This window comes from Bos indicus, chromosome 22, assembly GCF_029378745.1.
Source record: "Bos indicus isolate NIAB-ARS_2022 breed Sahiwal x Tharparkar chromosome 22, NIAB-ARS_B.indTharparkar_mat_pri_1.0, whole genome shotgun sequence".
In the NCBI taxonomy this organism is placed as follows: Eukaryota; Metazoa; Chordata; class Mammalia; order Artiodactyla; family Bovidae; genus Bos; species Bos indicus.
The window spans coordinates 52,328,579-52,352,572 of record NC_091781.1 but is presented as its reverse complement, the minus strand read 5'-3'; the positions used below and the strand labels follow the sequence as shown (position 1 = coordinate 52,352,572).

General features: G+C 42.6%; 1 protein-coding gene and 1 long non-coding RNA gene across 23 annotated transcripts in view; one reads left to right on the top strand and one right to left on the bottom strand.

The window, feature by feature from the left end:
- The window catches only part of LOC109576332 (uncharacterized), a 59,161-nt gene that overhangs the window by 9,725 nt on the left and 25,442 nt on the right, over positions 1 to 23,994 (top strand). For 14 of the 21 annotated variants that reach the window (XR_011563171.1, XR_011563170.1, XR_011563167.1 and 11 more), the window contains exons 2-3: positions 2,233 to 2,372; positions 2,643 to 3,355. This is a non-coding gene — a long non-coding RNA (uncharacterized lncRNA). Of the gene's footprint in view, positions 1 to 2,232; positions 2,373 to 2,608; positions 3,356 to 14,619; positions 22,464 to 23,994 lie in introns of all 21 variants that reach the window. The other 7 variants (XR_011563173.1, XR_011563175.1, XR_011563174.1 and 4 more) reach the window with 5 other exon arrangements.
- Positions 18,090 to 23,994, bottom strand: part of KIF9 (kinesin family member 9) — a 36,888-nt gene continuing 30,983 nt past the window's right edge. For both annotated transcript variants that reach the window (XM_019984925.2, XM_070777248.1), the window contains exons 18-21: positions 22,731 to 22,907; positions 22,316 to 22,431; positions 21,815 to 21,919; positions 18,090 to 18,388 (exon numbers count right to left, since the gene is read on the bottom strand). In XM_019984925.2, the coding sequence (XP_019840484.2) occupies positions 18,338 to 18,388; positions 21,815 to 21,919; positions 22,316 to 22,431; positions 22,731 to 22,907 (449 nt within the window). In that variant the 3' untranslated portion in view covers positions 18,090 to 18,337. The remainder of the gene's footprint in view (positions 18,389 to 21,814; positions 21,920 to 22,315; positions 22,432 to 22,730; positions 22,908 to 23,994) is intronic.

Sequence of the window (23,994 nt, the reverse complement as noted above, 5' to 3'; positions counted from 1 at the left end):
GCCTGGGTTCAATCCCTGGGTTGGGAAGATATGGAGAGGGGAACGGCTACCCCAGTTCCCTGCCTGGAGAATTCCATGGACTGTATAGTCCACGGGGTCACTAAGAGTCAGACACAACTGAGCGACTTTCACTTTGATGAGAATCTGAATGTCTTTACATGGACTTTCAACAATGGAGCAGCAGCTAGCTAAGGTGAAAGACTACCTGCAATCATTCTTAAATATTAATACATGCTTATCACGTGAGAACGTCTGGCTCACCTGCCATGTCTGGCTTCCTAGGGTTTGTACTGTGGTGTAGTGTCACAGCCATCAGGAATGAGCCTCCTGTTCCCTTGGAATACATTTTCACAGCTTTAAAATTTTTTAGTCTTTTACAAATTCATGCAGAATGAGGAATCCAATGATCATTTATACTTGGGCTCCTTGGTGGAGTGAGGGCTGCTTTTTTCCTCAAAGGATGCTTAAAGGATCATTTGGGTCATCACGGTTGAATTTTGTCAAAGTTTTTAAAATGTTGGAAACATGACTCATACAAATACAGAATGAATATGTGTCAAAGATTTATTGTAATAACTTATATAAGGGAGCCAGTTAGGTAAAGCTGGTTATAAGAGCATGTTGAAGAATTGGGTATTCATAGAGATTTGGAAAAGAAAACTAAGAGTAAAAAAGGAATGTTAGAATTAAAATGTTAGATTTGATATAAAAGAGGAGAGCATTCAAACTGTACCCTTTGGGGTTATTTTTTCTGTTGAATAATATCAAGCATATAATTTGAGATTCTAAGCTCATAATTGATAGTAATAACAATGCTTTATTCCCTTAGGCTAGGTAATGAAATAACTCTTGGACGAGACCACCAGCCCTCTTAGTTTCTAGTAATGCACTGAAAGTACGTGCCACCTACCTTCTTACCTTTTTTCCAAGTAATTTTTCTTAACATTTCATGTTTCTAAAGCCAGGCATTTGAGCTGTCTTATCCCACCCAACCCCTGTCTGTCCCAGCATGCCTTTGTAAGCCGAACTGCCCTCTGCCCTTACTCTCTACGCATACCACTCTCTTCTACTTTAGAGCTATTGCCCGCCCTGTCCCATCAGCCAAAGACCCTGAGGTTCATTGCCAGAGGTCAAAGAACAACTTATCCTTCAAGGGCAAATGCAGTTGGCACCCTCTTCTCAGAATCAGTGCTGTAATGAATCCCACTTGACACTCTTCCAAATTACTTAGTACCAGTTTATCTTGGCTAGTCTTTAAAAAAAATGGTTTCTTGGGATTTCACTATTTTATTTGCTTGGAACATCTCTAGAGACAGCCTGATGTAAAACTAAGTCTTCAGCTATTAATGCATTTGCTCCTGTTTAATTGGATTTGATGGCTTGGGCACACCTGCACAAAAGCTTTCAAATGAAATGTGCATTTTGTTGTGTGAACCTAATTTAAAACTGGCCCTAGGGGACATTTTGTACAATTGGTGGGGAATTTGTGGTATCTTGTTGAGACTTAAAGTGACTAAATTCAGCTTTGACTGAATTTTTGATGCAAAAAAAATAAATTTAAAAAAACCTTGCAAATTGGACCACAAAAAGAAGTCTGAAAGGTCATTAATTCAGGCAGTTGATCATGGGACAAACTGCATATCCAAATGCAAAAGAATGAGTTTGTTATCATACTAAGTGAAGTAAGCCAGATAAAGACAAATATCATATATATGTTTTATCTGAAAAACATGATACAAATTAACTTATTTACAAAACAGCAATAGACTCATAGACATAGCAAACAAGCCTACCAAAGGAGAGAGAGGGGTGAGGGACAAATTAGGAGTTTCAAATTAAAATATACAAACTGTTGTACTATATGTAAAATAGATAACCAACAAGGACTTACTGTATAGCACAGGGAACTATACTCAATATCTTGTAATAACCTAAAATGGAAGAGACTATAAAAAAAAAATATATATATATATAACTGAATCTCTTTGCAGTGTATCTGAAACTAATGCAATATTATAAATCGAGTATATTTCAATGAAAAATTTTTAATGCAAAAAAGAAAGTGAATTTCAACTACTGCCTCACAAAATTAGCTCAAAATGGACTAAACACCTAAATAAAACTGTACAACTCTTAGATGAAAACATAGGCATAAGTCTTTTTGACCACGAATTTGTCAGTGTTTTATTAAATTTGATACCAAAAGTGTTTTGTGTATTCTCCCCATCTCAGATGGCGTTCATTTCCTTCTTGTGCTGAATCTACTTGTGTCTAATCCATGGACTGTTTTCTCAACCCATCCTCTGATTTAACCTTGTTCATGGGAGAGCCCATAGGACACTCCATTTATCAAAGCAGTCAAGAATGCACAGGTGAGAGAGGTACTAGCATCAAGAAAAAACAGTGATGACTGGTCTTTGGAGTCTGGGGCTAACAGTGGAGATGCTCTTAGACAGCCAGCCTTCCTCATAGGATGCAAAAATATCAATAATAGAGGCCAAGTGATATAGCATGTAAAGTGGGCACAATTATCTTAATTACATGAAAGCTCTAGAATGGGTTAATAGAAATGGGGAATAGTCATCATCTTACCTTATCTTCCCAACAGTCCAGTGAGGCAAATATTCGATCCCATTTTATAGAGAATCTGCATGCAAGTCAAGGCTGAGAAGGACTGACACCTTTGCCAAAGATCCACAGAAAGAGGCCTCAACTCCAGGGCCACCTACCACCCAAGTCCAAGTATTAGCATCAGTCCACACTGCTTATGAAAGAAGTATGAGAGACACTTCCAACCCTGCCAGTGGCTGATAGATCTCTGGGAGACAGAAACAGCATGAACTTATTCAGAGGAGGAACAGAAATAATGTGTGTTGAAACTTGATTTTATGGAATTTTCATCAGAACTGAGAAGTTAGCACTGAACTGCTTAGATCTACTGCATGAAGCTGATGAATTGAACAGCACAAAGGGTGCTGTACATCACCCAAATTCCCCTCTGGACCTACTAGGCACTTACCTCACTAGCAGCCCGTGGGTTCTAATCACAGGACATAGAGCTTCTGAAATTCCATACCATGCTCCATGCTTGACCTCATCACAGCAGTGGTGCTCCTTTAAAATTGTGGAGGTTCATCCTCCTATCCTTGAACACTGTAAACTCACTTGCTCCCTTTACTTCCTCAGAGAATCACAGGTCAACTACTGCAAAAATTTCCTTTATCTTTACCCTGGCATCTGCTTTCTTCCCTTTAGGAAGCTCTCCTGCTCTTAGACTGAAAACCTGGCTGCTCTGTGTCTAGACTGTAGAAGTTCTGGAGATGAACAGTGCTGATGGTTTCACAACAATGTGAAGGTACTTAATGCCACTGAACTGTGCGCCTAAATACAGCACATGTCATCAGTGTGTTTTCTTCATAACCTTGGAACTGCAACTTTCATTCCTTTAAGAGATGGAAAATGCTAGCTATATAACCCAGTTGTTAACAACTTTCCTCTTTGCCATTAAATCGGAATTACTTACTGTCAGAAGACATCTGAGTTTATTTTTTACATGAAACAAATATGTTAATACTTACTTCAAGGAACATGACAGTAACCACTAGGAAATAAACCTTATAAGATTTTTAAAATCCATCAGGTTTAGTTTAAAGTGATACAGATCTAATATAATTAAGTTGTCCATTCTATAATTATTAAAAACCAGATAATATATTAATATACTTTTCTTAGGACTTTCTTGGTGGTCCAGTGACTAAGATTCTGTGCTGCCAATGCAGGGGACCCAGGTTTCATCCCTGGTCGGGGAATAGATCCCACACCACAACTAAGAGTTCTAAAGATGCTGCATGCCACAACGAACACCAAAGGCTCTGCGTGCCCCAACCAAGAACCTGGCGCAGCCAAATAAGTAAAGGGGTGAAATATTTTAAATATGTAAATATATTGCTTCTTAACTAATTTCTAATACAGTGTAATATATAGCTAAAATTATAAATCACTTATGAAGCAGAGTATGATAAATGCATGGTTTCCCTGGGTAGAATATACATATGGATGTGATGCAAATTCTGGCGTTTAACTTTTAAAAAAAAAAAAAATCAAGTATGAAAATAGTAAATAACTCGATTATTTTCATTACAAGAGATCTTTTCGTATTTAATGAAGCAGAAAAGTATTTATTACTAAAAACTGATTAAACTAGCATGTAATTTCTTTCCCCACCCCAGGCCAAAAAACAAACAAAAAAACCCCCTCAGTTTTTAAAACAACACAGATTTACCATAATAACAAATATTTCATGATATGATTTGATAAAAATTTTAACTAGTCAAGTAATGCACAACAACTCTAAAATAAATCACTTAAAAGTCTTATCTGGGAATTTTATCCAGTGTATCTGAAGAGACTTAGTAGTCCCATTAAAACATTCCAGGTATATTTAAAAGAATCACTGTCAATAGTTGATGCTTTTTTTCTTTCAGAAACGATCATTTAAAGACCTGCTTACATTACATAAATACAGAAAGATATTTTTGGCATACAGGACAGAATTTCTTATTTTTTTTAATTGAAGTATAGTTGATTTACAATATCACGTTAATTTCAAGTGTATAACACAGTGATTCAGTTATATACACACACACACACACATATACGCATATATATTCCTTTTCACATTCTTTTCTCTTATAGTACTGTGTGTATGTCATTCCCAATCTCCCATTTTATCCTTCCTCTATCCCCTTTGGTAACCATAAGTTTTTTTTCTAGGTCTGTGAGTCTATTTTGTAAATATGTTCATTTGTATCATATTTTTAGTTTTCATGTATAAGTGATATCATATGATATTTGTATATAAGCTCTTAGTATGATAATCTCTAGGTCCATCAATGTTGCTGCAAATGGCAATATTTCATTCCTTTTTATGACTTGACACTCATGCTTTTTGTGGTCTGCTCACAAGTGATTATCTAACAAGAGCTAGGCATTCTTGGGCAATAGGGGATAGAAGAGACAAAATTTATTTAGTAAAAGTTACCAATACTCCCACTGCCTCACTCTATCATTTATCTGAATTCAGAACTTGGGGCAGAGTGCCCTGTTCTTAATTTAACTTTACAGTAGAGATGAGCCCAAGACAGAAAGAGAGACAGGAAACCCCCTCCAAGAGTAGAGAAGGGTAAGGTGTATGCCTTTTTCTTATAAAGGGATAAAGAGCTGTTGGTGATCCAGACCTAGATCTGACCACTGTTAGAAAATTTATGGGCAATGAGGACCTGGAAACATGTATCAAAGCCCTAGGAAGGCCTTCTCATGCCCCCAGGGGAATCAGATCCTGCTTTGCAAGACCACACATCTTAGTCACAGTGGAACTGGTGAAGTGATGTTGCCTCTTCACTCTGCCAAATTCAGAAAGAATTGGAGAAGTCCCTTCATCGGCCAGAAAAGGGAGGGACTATGACTTTTTAATGAGTAATTAATAATACCTTTCTTCTTAATTTGTACATGGTTTTCATGAATACACTTTATTTTTATGTACTGTTGCTTTTATTATTTATGTCTAGTGCTCGTCATACACACTGGTTTTCATGTTTATTTGACATTAAAATTATTGAGAGATCTTTTAATTATTTTAATAGTTAGCCAGAATTTTATTTTCTCTTTAGAACTGTTTTGTTTGATCTGTAATCACTGTGATTTTAAGTTCCTTTATTGAGACTACTACGAACACTTTTTAAAGGCTCAATCTACCTAAACTATTAGACTTGGGAAATGGCTCAAGAGACGCTCATTTATCAACATAATGAAATACCATGCAGTCAACAGCAATGTTGAAGGCAAACAATATGGACTTGCACAATAGCATCTTTTTTAAAACTGTTTTGCTTTATAGTTGATGGACAAATTAGTGTTTTATGTGTACAGCATAGTGATTCAGTTATAGTGATACATATACTCATTCTTTTTCAGATTCTTTTCCCATATAAGTTAATACAGAATATTAAGTAGAGTTCCTGGTGCTATACAGTAGGTCCTTGTTGGTTATCTATTTTATATATAGTATTGTGTGTATATTAATCCCAAGCTTAAATAGCATCTTAAACGCAGAAACTAGAACACTGATTAGAGTGAGTCAGATTATTTCAGTTCAGAGTTGAATTGGAAAAATTTAACATATTAAGTTGGGAGAAACATGAGGAATTTTTCCCTTAAATCGTTTTCTTCAAAGTGGTTAAAATATGTGTTACACAATAAAAATATGCAGTGTATGTCAAGAGCAGTGATCATTGTTAATGAGTAAACTAAAATATTCCTTGAAAATTGATTAGTAAAGAAAAGGACTTTAAAAGGGCAAAGAGCTTAAGTTATAAAAGGGAGAGTTGGTTATAGAAAAAATGTATTCCGCAAAAGCCTGCCGGAAAGACCCGAAAAACCTCTCTCCTGAGGGTAAATTCAAGAAAGGCCAAGGTAAGAGGCTCCCAGAGTAATCAACAGATCTGTATAATGCAGGTCCAAGGACCTGTTGCTGTTGATAAGTTTGAATATTTTGACATTCCCCCCACACACAAAGGGAGAAAACCAGACATGGCAAAGGGAAATGTAGTGTATATAAGCTCAACAACCACATATCAAATGTGTGTAAATCTCTGCCTCTGTGTTACAGCATTTGCCCCCCTCCCAGGGATTCTCCTCGTCTTACCCTCCTTTCTGGGATCCTAGGTAGGGAAGCTTGAATGGGGGAGTGGATGGTCCTTCCTTGTTAACCTATGTATACTACTTGGATTCTGCCTCTGTTCTGGCACCTCACTGGGATGTGCTGGCCAGTGAAGCTGAACTCAAGCTCCACTGCCTGGGAGATTTCCTCAAGCCACAGTTACTCTGCAGCTCAGTTGCCTTGTTGGTTCTGATGTCTTGTTGGATGTAGCACCGTGTTGGACAGAGTGCCACGGTGTGGTGCAGCTGTCCTGTGATGCACCACTGTGCTGGTGGTGACAGCACGTAAAAGGAATTCCACGTTAGACAGAGTGCCTCGTTGGCAGCAATACATGTTGGATGTAGCACCATGTAGGCGGTGGAACCAAGTAGAAGGGGGCATGTTGGTGGGCCCTTAGGGATTACTGAGTGCTGCACAGGCTTTCTAAGTGGCTGCTCCAGGGAACCCAGGACAAAATGTCTACTCTAGGATTTCTCAGTTCGGTATCAGTTCAGTCGCTCAGTGGTGTTCGACTCTTTGCAACCCCACGAACTGCAGCATGCCAGGCCTCCCTGTCCATCACCAACTCCTGGAGTTCACCCAAACCCATGTCCATCAAGTCGGTGAGGCCATCCAACCATCTCATCCTCTGTCGTCCCCTTCTCCTCCTATCCTTAATCTTTCCCAGCACCAGGGTCTTTTCAAATGAGTCACGCTTCAAAACTGTGGGTCCTTAATATGTATATTGTCCTTAGAAATTCAACACTGAGAGAAGTGTAGAACTAGAGCTCCCATCTCTGACATCCTCCTCTCTTCCAAAAAAATCGTAAGTAAAAATCACCCATCATTCCACCCTACATAGATAGCTGCTGATCAGATTTGCATAATAATTATTTGTGTATATATTTGAGTGAAATGGCATACATTATACATAATGTTTTATAGTATTTTTATGTAATAGTATATCTGTCAGTCTTTATAGTGTGGGTAATTTAATTTTTATTAAATATAATCGATTTACAATGTTATGTTAGTTTCAAGTGTAAAGTGATTGAGATATATATAGAGATATGTGTGTGTGTGTGCGCACACATGTGCGTGCACACACACAGTCTTGTCTTAACTCTTTGCAACATGGACTGTAGCCCACCAGGCTCCTCTGTCCATTGAATTTTCAAGGCAAGAATACTGGAGTGGGTTGCTCTTTGCTGCTACAGGGGATCTTCCTGACCCAGGGATCGAACCCACAACCCATATCTCTTTCACCTCCTGCGTTAGCAGGCAGATTTTTTACCACTGCACCACCTGGGAAGCCATATATATATATTTATATATATATGTGTATATATATATATATATATATGGTCTTTTAGTTTCTTTTTTATTATAGGCTAACGTAAGATATTGAGTATAGTCCCCTGTGCTATACAGTAGGCCCTTGTTGTTTATCTGTTTTACATAGAGTAATGTGTATATTTTAATCTCAAACTCCAAATTTATCCCTCCCCCACGTTTCCCCTTTGGTAACCATACGTTTTTTTTTCTATGTCTGTGAGTCTATTTCTGTTTTGTAAATTATCTTTATTTTTAATGGCTATATACTCCTCCGTAGTATAAATGTACAACTCCTTTAATCAATCCCCTCTTCATTTTGGGTGCTAACAGTTGTTCGCTCTCATATACAGGGGTGTTTATCCTTGCAGAGAAATCTGTTCACCACCATGATGTTTTCATTAGTAAATTTCCTAGAATTAGAATTTCTGGTTCAAGGGATAAACTGAAGTGATGCCTGCTCATGGTGAAAATTCAAACAACACAGAAGTTATATTGCTGATAGGTATATACTCTTCCAGCCTTTTTTCTCTGCGTGTTCTCACACTATGTGTGTGCACGCACACACACACACACATGCTCATAAAAGGTAAAACGGTATCCTATTATGCATACTGTTCCAAAGCTTGCTCTTTTATAAAAAGTACAGTAGATCATGAATATCCTCCTGGTGTATAAGTTTACCTCATTTTAAGTTGCAAAATATTCCAGAATATAGGTTTATTTTGTCAGCCATTCTGTGTGGACAGACATTTAAGTTGCTTACAGTTTTTCTCTCATAAATTTGGTGGCAGTAAATACCTCTTGTTAGTAGAACTTTCACATGTGTAATTCTGTAGGATAAATTTCTAGAAGTGGATTTCTAGGTGTTAGGAATGTACTGAAGTTCAGTCTCAGTGTTGGTATTCTACCAAAATCTGATTTTTAAGTTTGGCTTTAGCCAAATATCAAAATGCTTGCCTTGTGATCACTTCTGATTTCCTTAACCTTCTCATCAGTGGTAGCCTGGATGTCAACAAAATTCCTGCTTTACTATTGACTCTGGTTTGTAGAATAATGCCCTCCCCCAAAGATGTCCATTTCTAATATCTGAAGGCTGTGAATATGGTAATTTACATGGCAAAAGGGGATCAAAGATGCAGACAGAATCAAGTTTGCTAATCAGATGATATTAAAATAGCTTATCCTGGATTATCTGGATGGGGACAAGAAGGAAGCTGAAAAGGAGGGTCAGAGGGAGTCAAGACTATGGAAAAACAGTCAGACAGATGGCTTTGAAGATGGAGTAAAGGGGCCACAAGTCAAGGAATATAGGCAGCTTCTAGAAACTGGAAAAGGCAAAGAAATGGATTCTTCCCTTTTGTTACATTCATTTTAGCCCCATATCAGACTTCAAACTATAAAATAGTAAAGTTGTATTGTTTCAAGGTATTAAGTTTGTGGTAATTTGTTACCAGAGCTTCCCTGGTGGCTCAATGATAAAGAATCCGCCTGCCAGTGCAGGAGATGCAAGAGATGTGGGTTCAATCCCTGGGTCGGGAAGATCTGAAGTAGGATATGGCAACTGGTTCTAGTACTCATGCCTGGAAAACTCCATGGGCAGAGGAGCCTGACAGGCTACAGTCCGTGGGGTCACAAAGAGTAAGACACAACAGAGCACGCACACACAATCTGTTACAACAGCAGTAGAAAACTAATATAGTGATCAAAAGGTTTCTGGGCTAACAGCAAATCTGGTTAAGTAAGTAGCATGGAAAATCAATGAAGAAAATATCTGATAAGTGTCCTCGACAATGGAACACACATGGTAAAGATCGTGGGCAGTTTTGGAGTCATAAGCATATAGTGTTTTGTCTGTAGCCTTCAGCAGTTTCTTCAGAGTAAGGATGTGTTGGTGAAAGGCAGAGAATGGACGACTTTCATCACTTTTCTTTAGGCCAAGAATTACTTGACCTGTCTTAGATTCAGGAACTGTCTTGTCACACATACACAATTTGCTCAAACAAGAAACTGCAGCCATTAGGTGCAACAGGATAACAAGAAGCCTTATCACTATTTTTTGATAATACCAGCATAGTAGGACTTAATAACAACCAATGGTTGCTTACAACAAAAATAGTTTGCAGGAACCTGATAAAGGGAACTGAAACCAATTTAATTTCCTCTCTTTGGGTTTAAGTTAAAAAAAAAAAAAAAAATGGGACTAGGCATACTTTCCTGTCCTTATACACTGAGAACACACAAAAATAACTTGGCTCTTTGCTTCAGTAAATACTTGATCCTAGAAGACTGTGAACTAACAGAAAGAGCTTACTTGTCAAAACTAGCATTTTACTCATCAATACTTGCTTAAAGGCTGTTGCCTCACAGTGCCTATCAATCCAAAATTATTGTTATAAACTCTGCCAAATTTCAGTCAGTTTCCTGCTTTGCAAGACGTTCCTTAAATCTACCCAGTTTGGGTCCTGTGTGTATATTAGTCACTCAGTTCAGTTCAGTTGCTGTCGTGTCCGACTCTTTGCGACCCCATGAATCGCAGCACGCCAGGCCTCCCTGTCCATCACCAACTCCCGGAATTCACCCAAACTCACGGCCATCGAGTCAGTGATGCCATCCAGCCGTCTCATCCTCTGTCGTCCCCTTCTCCTCCTGCCCCCAATCCCTCCCAGCATCAGAGTCTTTTCCAATGAGTCAACTCTTCGCATGAGGTGGCCAAAGTACTGGAGTTTCAGCTTTAGCATCAGTCCTTCCAAAGAACACCCAGGATTGATCTCCTTCAGAATGGACTGGTTGGATCTCCATGCAGTCCAAGGGACTCTCAAGAGTCTTCTCCAACACCACAGTTCAAAAGCATCAATTCTTTGGCGTTCAGCTTTCTTCACAGTCCAACTTTTACATCCATACATGACCACTGAAAAAACCATAGCCTTGACTAGACCGATCTTTGTTGGCAAAGTAATGTTTCTCTCTGCTTTTGAATATGTTGTCTAGGTTGGTCATAACTTTCCTTCTAAGGAGTAAGCGTCTTTTAATTTCCTGGCTGCAGTCACCATCTGCAGTGATTTTGGAGCCCAAAAAAATAAAGTCTGACACTGTTTCTACTGTTTCCCCATCTGTTTCCCATGAAGTGATGGGACCGGATGCCATGATCTTCGTTTTCTGAATGTTGAGCTTTAAGCCAACTCTTTTACTCTCCTCTTTCACTTTCATCAAGAGGCTTTTTAGTTCCTCTTCACTTTCTGCCATAAGGGTGGTGTCATCTGTGTATCTGAGGTTATTGATATTTCTCCCGGCAACCTTGATTCCAGCTTGTGCTTCTTCTAGCCCAGCATTTCTCATGATGTACTCTGCATATAAGTTAAATAAGCAGGGTGACAATATACAGCCTTGATGTACTCCTTTTCCTATTTGGAACCAATCTGTTGTTCCATGTCCAGTTCTAACTGTTGCTTCCTGACCTGCATACAGGTTTCTCAAGAGGCAGGTCAGGTGGTCTGGTATTCCCATCTCTTTCAGAATTTTCCACAGTTTATTGGGATCCACACAGTCAAAGGCTTTGGCATAGTCAATAAAGCAGAAATAGATGCTTCTCTGGAACTCTCTTGCTTTTTCCATGATCCAGTGGATGTTAGCAATTTGATCTCTGGTTCTTCTGCCTTTTCTAAAACCAGCTTGAACATCAGGAAGTTCACGGTTCACATATTGCTGAAGCCTGGCTTGGAGAACTTTGAGCATTACTTTACTAGTGTGTGAGATGAGTGCAATTGTGAGGTAGTTTGAGCATTCTTTGGCATTGCCTTTCTTTGGGATTGCAATGAAAACTGACCTTTTCCAGTCCTGTGGCCACTGCTGAGTTTTCCAAATTTGCTGGCATATTGAGTGCAGCACTTTCATAGCATCATCTTTCAGGATTTGAAATAGCTCAACTGGAATTCCATCACCTCCACTAGCTTTGTTCGTAGTGATGCTTTCTAAGGCCCACTTGACTTCACATTCCAGGATGTCTGGCTCTAGGTGAGTGATCACACCATTGTCATTATCTTGGTCTTGAAGATCTTTTTTGTACAGTTTTGTGTATTCTTGCCACCTCTTCTTAATATCTTCTGCTTCTGTTAGGTCCATACCATTTCTGTCCTTTATTGAGCCCATCTTTGCATGAAATGTTCCCTTGGTATCTCTAATTTTCTTGAAGAAATCTCTAGTCTTCCGCATTCTGTTGTTTGCCTCTATTTCTTTGCACTGATCACTGAGGAAGGCTTTCTTACCTCTCCTTGCTATTTGGAACTCTGCATTCAGATGCTTGTATCTTTCCTTTTCTCCTTTGCTTTTCACTTCTCTTCTTTTCACAGCTATTTGTAAGGCCTCCCCAGACAGCTTTTTTGCATTTCTTTTCCATGGGGATGGTCTTGATCCCTGTCTCCTGTACAATGTCACGAACCTCCGTCATAGTTCATCAGGCACTCTATCAGATCTAGTCCCTTAAGTCTATTTCTCACTTCCACTGTATAATCATAAGGAATTTGATTTAGGTCATACCTGAATGGTCTAGTGGTTTTCCCTACTTTCTTCAATTTAAGTCTGAATTTGGCAATAAGGAGTTCATGATCTGAGCCACAGTCAGCTCCCGGTCTTGTTTTTGCTAACTCTATAGAGTTCCATCTTTGGCTGCAAAGAATATAATCAGTCTGATTTCGGTGTTGACCATCTGGTGATGTCCATGTGTAGAGTCTTCTCTTGTGTTGTTGGAAGAGGGTGTTTGCTATGACCAGTGCGTTCTCTTGGCAAAACTCTATTAGCCTTTGCCCTGCTTCATTCCGTATTCCACGGCCAAATTTGCCTGTTACTACAGGTGTTTCTTGACTTCCTACTGTTGCATTCCAGTCCCCTGTAATGAAAAGGACATCTTTTTTGAGTGTTAGTTCTAAAAGGTCTCGTAGGTCTTCATAGAACCATTCAGCTTCAGCTTCTTCAGCATTACTGGTTGGGGCATAGACTTGGATTACTGTGATATTGAATGGTTTGCCTTGGAAACAAACAGAGATCATTCTGTCGTTTTGAGATTGCATCCAAGCACTGCATTTCAGACTCTTATGTTGACCATGATGGCTACTCCATTTCTTCTAAGGGATTCCTGCCCGCAGTAGTAGATATAATGGTCATCTGAGTTAAATTCACCCATTCCAGTCCATTTTAGTTCGCTGATTGCTAGAATGTCGACTCTTGCCATCTCCTGTTTGACTATTTCCAATTTGCCTTGATTCATGGACCTAACATTCCATTGGATTGGGTTCCTATGCAATATTGCTCTTTACAGCATCGGACCTTGCTTCTATCACCAGTCACATCCACAACTAGGTATTGTTTTTGCTTTGGCTCCATCCCTTCATTCTTTCTGGAGTTATTTCTCCACTGATCTCCCGTAGCATATTGGGTACCTACCGACCTGGGGAGTTCCTCTTTCAGTATCCTATCATTTTGCCTTTTCATACTGTTCACGGGGTTCTCAAGGCAAGAATACTGAAGTGGTTTGCCATTCCCTTCTCCAGTGGACCACATTCTGTCAGACCTCTCCACCCTGACCTGCCCTTCTTGGGTGGCCCCACAAGGCATGGCTTAGTTTCATTGAGTTAAACAAGGCTGTGGTCCGTGTGATTAGATTGACTGGTTTTCTGTGATTATGGTTTGTCTGACCTCTGATGTCTCTCGCAACACGTACTGTCTTACTTGAGTTTCTCTTACCTTGGACATGGGGTATGTCTTCATGGCTTCTCCAGCAAAGCACAGCCGCTGCTCCTTACCTTGGACGAGGGGTATCTCCTCACAGCCGCTCCTCCTGACGTTGAACGTGGAGTAGCTCCTCTTGGCCCTCCTGCGCCGGCGCAGCCACCACTCCTTGGACATGGGGTTGCTCCTCTTGGCCACTGCCCCTGATCTCAGGCGTGGGGTAGCTCCTCTCGGCCATCACTCAGTCGTGTCCAGCTCTTTGTGATCCCATGGGCTGTAGCCCACCAGGCTCCTCTGTCCATGGGATCTTCCAGCCAAGAATATTGGATTGCGTTGCCATGCCCTCCTCCACGTTTGGGCCCTAAAGCTCTATATATATCCTCTCTGACTTTCCCTTCTGAGAAATTGTTATGACACTTTGGCAGTCTCTTTAATGCTGTAAGTTTATTAAATTTAACTTTACTTGAACAGATTTTCAGGGGGTCCTTTGGAGAGGTTTACTGCCTGGTGGCTCAGAGGTTAAAGCGTCTGCCTCCAATGTGGGAGACCCGGGTTCAATCTCTGGGTCGGGAAGATCCCCTGGAGAAGGAAATAGTAAGCCACTCCAGTATTCTTGCCTGGAGAATCCCATGGATGGAGAAGCCTGGTAGACTACAGTCCATGTGTCGCAAAGTCAGACACGACTGAGCAACTTCACTTACTTAATCAATAGAAGTAACCTTGAGAGTGCTACTTACTGTGTGTGCACGTGCGCTCAGTCATGTCTGCCTCTTTGTGAACCCCATGGACTGTAGTCTGCCAGACTCCTCTGTCCATGGGATTTTCCAGGCAAGAATACTGGAGTGGGTTGTCATTTACTTCTTCAGAGGATCTTCCTGACCTGGGGATCGAACCCACATCTCTTGCATCTCCTGTATTGGCGGCAGAAACCCTGCTCTGAAGATTCTCCTATGTTGTCACTCCAGGAAAAGTGCTGCAGTTGGTGTGTATGCAATGGAAGCTGAGTACCACGTAGATATTCATAGACAATTTTGTTTTCTTAAACTCAAATCCCCTTGCTCCACAGCAACAGTTCTAGGTCCAAAGTCAATGGAATCTATACATCAGAAATAAAAATATGTAAGTGAAAATAGCAGTGTTACCTCTGATATTTAGTGTTTCCTTCAAGTAAAGCAAAACGCTTCAGTTTGTGTGTTTGCTTCAGTGAAATTGTATCATCAACCTAGCATCAAGTCCAGGAATTGAAAAGGAGATAAATCTTTACCCAGTCAGTTCACTATTAGAAAGGAAGGAAACTTTAATAACTTGATGACAGCATCACTGTCAGCTGAACACTTTACTGTAGAACCTACAGAAATAAGTCTGGCTTCTTTACTCAATGCTGAAAATGAATGACTATTTAGTATCTCAGAAGTACACACAGTAATTGACCAGCCCATGGTACTTGGAAATCATGGTACCCATGAGTATTAAAATGTAAAACTTACAAAATCTGGCAATAAATAAAATTATAATTATCTATAAAATAAATGATTACTATATAATAATATTTTGAAATAATTTTACAATAAAATAATTTACATTTGCATTTGACAAAATATGTTTATGGTACACATCTGTTACACACAGTTGTTAAAGATATGGCCAAATTTTTGTCTAGTGCATAAAGTGTGTACCAGTATATGTTGTTAAGGCTCTGGAAATACACTGCCTAATTGTCCTCCAGAAAACATGAGCCAGTTGATTCTCCAACACTGAAGAATAATGTCCATTTATCTCTTGTTAAAAGAGAATTTTTCATGGAAGTTATGAACAGGAACAAATAATGGGTATTTCATGTGCCTGGCCACATCTGTGACCACATTCTCTATGCTCTCAGTTTATCTGCTCCAGGGACTGGGAGCCCAATTTGTACCAAGATCATCCATTCTGCAGTTGGAAAACTCGTGTTCCATTTTTGCCTCCTAAAATAAGAAAAAATGTCCCTTTTGGATTTCTCTCATTATTTCTCCATGCAGTGGGAAAATTTTTTCTAGCTTACCTCTTTATCAGATAACGCCACCTTTCTGCAAGGAGTTCTATTTCCATCTTCATATGAGGCATGCTGCTGCTGCTGCTCCTGCTGCTCCTGCTGCTGCTGCTGCTGCTGCTGCTAAGTCACTTCAGTCGTGTCTGACTCTGCAACCCCGGAGACGGCAGCCCACCAGGCTCCCCCAGTCCCTGGGATTCTCCAGGCAAGAACACTGGAGTGAGTTGCCATTTCCTTCTCCAATGCATGGAAGTGAAAAGTGAAAGTGAAGTTACTCAGTCGTATCCAACTCCTAGCGGCCCCGTGGACTGCAGCCTACTAGGCTCCTCCATCCATGGGAGTTTCCAGGCAAGAGTACTGGAGTGGGTTTCCAGGGGCCAAGTCTTATTTCTCACACTTACGTGGACATGAACACTCAAGAGCAACCATCCACTCACACACCTCCCAGACACAGCTGGTTGACACTGACCACTCTGGTTTTCAGTTCTCCAGGTCCTGGCAGTTCCCTTTCTTTTACAAATTTAGCTTTGCATTTAAAAGAATGGTATACTTTAGACAGCATCTCTGTTCGTAGTCAGAGTATCTTCAGGTTATCTTATTCTGTCATATTGATGGAACTGGAAGTCCCCTTCAGGGATGGCCATGATGGTCAGATTAGCTCAGAAGGAACTACTTTCTAGAACAAAAGGCACATTTGAGTGGACATGATGCCCCTAGCTCCCTGTCATGTTGGAAGCATCTGCTCCTCTAAGGAGTTTGTGTGGAGGGTGGTTGACTGAGCACCATCCTGGCTTATTCCTGTGGCTCTGCCCACACTGATGATTACTTGTTTCCTTTTGTGCCAGAACTGACCAAAGAGGCCTGTGTAATGATGAATGAGCTAGAAACAAACGGGACCAACTGCCGTGACAGAGGCCAAGCCTGCCCTGGCCTGCAGGCCCCAGGTCTGGCTGCCCAGGAGTTCTGTCCATGGACGTTCAGGATACCATATGCTATTCTAGCATATGGGAAATGAAGGGAAGAGGAGAGGGGCTTGTAATGCTACAAACGGCTACTTCCTTTGGCACCCAACAAAATGTACCCCTGTGTTTTCTGTTGTTATTTAGTTGCTAACTCTTGTAAAACCAACTAGACTATAGCCCGCCAGGTTCCTCTGTCCGTGGGATTTCCCAGGCAAGAATACTGGAGTGGGTTGCCATTTCTTTTTCCAGGGGATCTTCCTGGCCCAGGGACTGAACCCAGGTCTCCTGCATTGGCAAGCAAATTCTTTACCACCGAGTCACCTTTACTACGTTCTATTTTCTGAGCTGTTCTAAAGACCCAGGAACCCCAAACAAGTCCTGGTAATGGCAGGGGCAACCAGAGAAGGGAAAGAATCTGAACTCTAAGGCCTCCAGCTGCTGGGACAATGCATATTGCCTGGACACATCTGCCGTTTGGCCACATTTAAAGGAAACATGAGGACTGACCATCAAGGCTGTGTGCACACTGTCAGTGCTAATCAATCAGTGATAGCCCCCATGTATCATCAAGGGGAATGAAGTTTGGGGACTTCACAACTGTTCTGGGAATCTGTTTTAGGACCACTGTGCACCTGCCAGTCAGTGAAAGAGAAAGGGGCTGGACAGGAGAGAAGGGACAGCCCTCAGGGAAAGCCTTTCAGCCTTCTCTCAACAGAAGCCCCCATCCAGCTGCTCACTGAAGGCCTGAAGAGCAAAATCATGGGGCCTTTGATTGGAAAGGTACTATTTAGTTCAGTCTTGCAAATAGTGCAGGTTCTGCAGTTTCCTTGTCAGCCTCTCACCATGGGGTTCTCACTACTAATTTCATGGCAGGAATGATCTCATTTTAAGCGTCGTCTTATTTTGTGATAAAAACCTGCCTTTCAGTCATTTCCACCTACACCCCATCCTCTACGTGTTGCTGAAGAAGGGAGTTCTGCCTTCAACTGGCTCAGGAACACAGAGAGCTATGGCCTGAGCCATGAGAACCAGGGCTCCTCAGACCCAGCTCACCCCAGGATGGCCATTCAGAAAAGGAAAGAGGCTGACCAGTGGGACCAAGGCCTGCCAGGGGCTACTTGTCCACTTTCTAACTGGAGACTTGTTAGGACCCCACCTCTGCATAGGGAAGACATCCTCCCAGATAGGAAATAAAGTTATTTGGGGACTTCCTTGGTGATACAGTGGTTAAGGTGCTTCCACTGCAGGGAGCACAGGTTTCATCCCTGGGGGTGGGATTGGGACCAAGATCCCACGTGCCATGTGGCATGACCAAAAATAAAAGTTCTTGGATGAGCACTGAAAGTCGAAACCAAAAAGCTGTTTTATCCTGTCCCTGCATATCAGACAGCATATTGAAACCGAAAGCATTCTGTGAAGGTAGTCAAGGGTGTCCTTTGAAGGCTGTTCCGTCAGGCAGGCCACTGTGTTCCCTGGACTGGGCCCCAGTCTCGGAGCAGAGGGGTTGGAGTCTGGGCAGGAGTGCTGGTAGCTTCTCTAGAGCAGGCAGGACTTACTGGGGATCTCATCCTTCAATGCACTGGCCGTGAGTCCCTATTTTCTGTGTGCCTGCTGGAGGCCCATCATGGTTTTCAAATAATTGTGCTGGACACAGAAAGGGGGAGAAAATAGGAACTGATCAGGACCTGCAGACCTAGCAAGGCCTCAGAAGCCACACCACCTATATCCACCCAACATTCTTCCTGCAGATATCACCATTTGGGGACAAGGACCCCCTTTGATGAATCCCAGTTCTGTGAGAAAAAAATGTTCCATTCAGTCTGTCTCATTCTTTCATCCTAAAGTGTATAAAATGTTTTAAATGTTGAAAAGCAGACATGCGTATTTCAAGGGCTCACTTGAAAGTTTCTCACAAGAATTAGGTTCAAAAAAAGAAAAGAAGAGGGCTTTCTCTCCAGAGGGAGGGGGACCCATGTACTCTGAAGGGCTTTCCCTCTGCAAATCAACTAGGTGTTCATGAATCCTACCTTTTAACGCACTGCTAGGCTCTTGGGAAGCAGGTGGGGAAAGGAAGCTGAAACAACATCAGTGGGCAGGGCAGTGAGCAAGCAAATGCCAAACCCACCAACTTGGAGTGTGGGGGTGAGTGCTAGATTCCCCACATGGTGAACCTGAACTGAAACTGAAACTTCCACTTGAAGCTGGAATTATTTTTTATTGTGGTAAAATACACATAAAATAAAAATTTCTGCCTTGGCCATCTTTAAGTATACAGTTTGGTGGTACTGAATACATTCATAATGTACAACCATCACTACCACCCATCTCCCTAACTTCATCATCCCAAACTGAAACGGCATATGTATGGAGCAATAACTCCCCATTCTCCTCTCCCCCTAGACCCTGAAAAGCACTATTATACTTTCTCCCTTTATGATTTTTAAGTCGTTTTATTTTTTAAAATAACTTACTGGCGAATACTTGATTTACAATACTATGTTAGTTTCAAGTATACAGCAAAGTGATTCAGTTATACATTATGTATACATATATTCATTCTTTCTTACATTCTTTTCTCATATAGGTTATCACAGACTATTGAGTTCCCTGTGCTATCCAGTAGCTCCTCACTGATTATCTATTTTATATATGGTAGTGTGTGTATGTTAATCCCAAGCTCCTGATTTATCACTCCCTCTTTGTGTTTTCCCTTTAGTAATCATAAGTTTGTTTTTGATATCTGCGTGTTCCTGTTTTGTAAATAAGTTCATTTTTATCATTTTTAATTAGATTCCACATATGAGTGATATCATATGATACTTGTCTTTCTCTGATTTACTTCACTTAATGTGACAATCCATCCATGTTGCTGCAAATGGCATTATTTCATTCTTTTTTTATGGCTGAGTAATACGTACCACATCTTTATCCACTCCTCTGTCGATGGACATTTAGGTTGCTTCCATGTCTTGGCTGTTGTAAATAGTGCTGCAGTGAATATTGGGGAGCGTGTATCCTTTTGGATTATGTTTTTCTCTGGATATACCACTAGGAGTGGGATTGCTGAATCACATGGTTGTTACATTTTTTTAGCTTTTTAAGGGACCTCAATACTGTTCTCCACAGCAGTTGTACCAACTTACATTCCCACCAACAGTGCAGCAGTGTGCCTTCTTCTCCACACGCACTCTGGCATTTATCATTATTGTCTGTAGACTTCCCCCGCCTCAGCTTTATTGAGATATAAGTGCCATAGAATATACTACTGCATACGTTTAAGGTATACAATGTGTTGACTGGACACACTTACATATTACAAAATGACTGCAACCACAGCATTAGCTAACACTTCTATCGCTTCACATAATTACTATTTCTTTTTCTGTGGTGAAATCCTTTAAGATCTACTCTCAGCAACTTTCAGCTATTGACATATTATTAACAGCATTATTAACTATAATAGCCATTCTATACATTAGACCCCCAGAACCAACTCATCTTATAACTGGAAGTTTGTATCCTTAGACCAACATCTCCCGTTTCCCACATTCCACCCCCATTCCCTGGTAACCACTATTCTAATCTCTGTTTTTATGAGTTGAACATGTTGTTTGTGGACTTTTTAATGATGATCATGCTGACTGGTGTGAGGTGATACCTCAGTGTACTTTTGACTTGCATTTCTCTGGTAATTAGTGATGTTGAATATCTTTTCATATGGTTTTTGGCCATCTGTATGTCTTCTTTGGAGAAATGTTCATTTAGATTTTCTGCCCCTACGATTCTTTTTTTCCAGTAAACAACTTAGTTTTTTATTTGTCCAAGGCCAGCTGTTGCAGGCACTGAGACCCCAAGACTTCCAGAAGGGATGGGGGGAGCAAGCCATCCTGCCTCCCAGGTGCTGCCTGCCCCATCCTGCTTCCTGCAGGAGATGGGAGAGTAGATAAAGTATACCCTTGTGCCATCAAGCATCTCCTCAATTTTGTGAGTGTGTCATTCATTCGGGTCCAACCCTGCGACCCCATGGACTATAGCCCACCAGGCTCTGTCCAAGGGATTCTCCAGGCAAGAGTACTGGAGTGGGTTGCGATTTCCTTCTCCATGCCCCTATGATTTTTGACTACTTCATATAAGAGGAACTATTTATTTCAACTTACTCCATCTAAGTGGAACCAAGTAATTTCAACTTATTCAGGACTCCTAGAGTTTTTAAGTTCAATCACATTTTTGGTCAGCTGAATTTCAACAGGGGTACCAAACAGTTCAACAGAAGAATCATTTTTTCAACAATCGGTACTGGGAAAACTGAATATCCACATGGAAAAGAATAAAGTTGAACCCCTGCCTCACCTCATATGCCCCCTCCTCTCGGCCGAGAGGGGTAGGCCTCTCTGTGGTCAGATAAGGTAGCTCCTGCATAGTGGCCACAGTCAAATGATCTCTGAAGCCGCTGGGCTGCCTACGCCTAGTTGACCTTACTCCATCCTCTCTCATAGAGCCCTGCCTTTCCACAGAGGCAGGGCCCTGTTCACTGATCTGGGCCTCCCTTCAGGGGCCAGGGTTAATAAAGCTTAATGCTCACAGCATAAGGCTAAGTGGCTGCCTGGGAAAAGCCATCCTCTTGCTGAAGGAGTGGGCCCAGGCAACTAGGATTGGCAGGTGACCCTGCCCCAAGCCACAGCTGATTGAACCAAGACTGCACACTTAACACAAGGAGAGCATAACTGGCCCGTGCCTCCATCGGAGACCTCCATCGGAGACCTCCATCGGAGAGGCTCTCCCCAGTAGGCAGTGGCCTCAGGGGAGCCCCAGGCCCTGACCTGGCATGTGAACCACACACGGGCTGTCTTAGCACTCACTGACATGTCCACGCCTGGCCAAGGTCTGTGGGACCACTACTGTGTGCCACTCTGGAGTTGGCAGAAGATACCCACTGACTCTGGGTGACTGGATTTCCTTGGGCTGGTGTTTTCCCCCTCTGCCTCTAAAGTGGGGAGGGCCATCCTGGGTGTCCCAGTACTGAGGTCCCTGAGGCCTTGCCTTCCTGGAGACCCAGATCCCCCAAGTTACCTTCTGTTCCATCTTGACTTTGGCATTGTAGAAGGAGACAGAGTCAGGGCCCTCGGGCAGCGTCGTCTGCTGCAGCTGGCTGAACCTGTCCTGGTCGTCTTCTCCCTAGAAGAAGCCCAACTCAGCACAGACCCTTTGCCTGGCATCATCAGGATCTGCTCTGACGGGGCCTGTGGTGGGCATCAGGGCAGACCCTCATCGGGCTGGCAAACCTCCATCAGGAGAGCTCACAGTCCTTCAGCCCCAAGTTTCCCAGTGTCATCACAGATGCCTGTAACCACCATCAGGACAAGATGAGCCACTCAAGAAGGTTGGCAGCAGCACATGGTGTTTCCTGGGTCCTCATCCCCCAAAACTGAGGAGAGAGCTGTGCCTGCCCACCTGCCTGGGGCAGCTGTAGGAAGGCCAGGACCAGCCCATCCACTGCTATGCTTGTGGAGGGGGCAGGGGGCACTGCCCTGTGCTCGTCCACCATCCCCACCCCCACCCTGTGCCACTCACCAGAGACACAATCTTGCTGAGAGGCATCATGCCTGGCCGGATGCTGCCACCTGGCTTCACTGCCATCTGCAGGTCCTCGGGGACGAAGAAGGACTCATTGTACCAGATGTCAAATTCTTCAGGGAAATGCAGAGAGAGCATCATGAGGGTGGGTAGTCTCGAGGAAGCAGGTCAAGGCTATGTGTGCCTGTCCTGTGCCTGTCACGGGCTTGCCCGCTGTTCACTTCCTGCTCCCAGGTCTTATCCTTTCCCATCTCCATTTCCTGCCCTCAGAGTCCTGGAAACACATCTAAAGCCCTGTCCCCCTGCCTCTGCCACAGAGAAGTTCAGAAGCCACTTCTAGAATCCAGGCTGTGGCCCTGCCCTGAGCCTCCTGGAACCCCAGGTGGCTGGCCAACCTCCCCAAATGGCACACCCGTGAGCAGGCGGTGTCGACACTGGTCCACCAGGTGCTGGCAGTACTGGATCTCAGCCCTGAGGTCACGGAGGTCCTGATACTCCGTCCGGTACTGCTTCTTGAGGTCTTTAAGCTTCAGGATCAGCAGGAATTCCTCCTCATCGATGATCATCAGCCCTTTGTTTTCATATTCACCTGCAAGGGGATGGAGGAGGTCAGGGAATGAGGGGCCCACCTGGGGTGCAGGAAAGAAGGTGGTCAGAGAGGGCAGTGCTGGCAAAGCATGAACACAGGGCGAGGGGAAGGGCTGGCAGTGCAGCGAAGAGGTGGACAAGGCATGAGAAGGCTGGGCTACCAGGACAGGTCTCACAGGGAGAGGGAGCTCAGGTGAGGGGACCACAGGAGAGGCGAGTAGAGGAAATGGTACAGATGGCCCACATTCTATGGTTATTTTGATCTTAAACCCCATTAACCAGAATATCCAGTAAATACCTCTATTATACAGGTGTTTATCTTTTTCATAAGTTATATAAACAAGCTGCCACGACTGGCTAGTACCACAAGGCAGTTGGGCAAGATTCCTTATTAACAGTAGATATAAACCCAAATTTCAAATTGTCCTCTTAACTTCAGCATTCACCAGCTACCTTTTAGAAAGCATCAGACATCTGTATTGTGTCTGGTGGCTGACAGAGGGCTCCAGGAGGGAGGGGTCGGTCATCCTATGAGTCTTATGTCCTCCACTCATGGTCTCTTTGCACAGTCCTTTTTAAGGGCTGTCAGTTTGATGAGGGTTGTTGGGTTAAGATAGAATTACCTGTGGAGCCACTCACCTGGCGGTCTACTGCCTATAGCACTTGAAAGTCCAGCAAAGGCATCACAGTCATACACCAAGCCCAGGCTCCTGGAGAGTTAGTCCTGTGTGTGACTGAGGTGTGTGGCCAGGGTGCCTGAGGCGGTCCCCAGTACCTGGGAAGGCGTTAGCACCTCCGCTGATGTTTACAGAGGGGAAGTGAGGCACATGGTGTCACTGACACCATCCATGGAGAGGCAAGGGCTCCAATTCAAGGTGTCTGCAGCGGGGAGGCCAGAGTTTCCCTCACCTTCACTGCAGAGCAACCTGATCAGCGGGCTGTGGGCCAGTCCCAGTGTGGTTACTTGATAGACACAAATCTTTTTTTTTTTTTTTTGAGCTGTACCATGGGGAATGTGTGATCTTAGTTCCCTGACCAGGGATCAAACCCACTCGTCCTGCATTGGAAGCACTGAAGAACCACTGGAC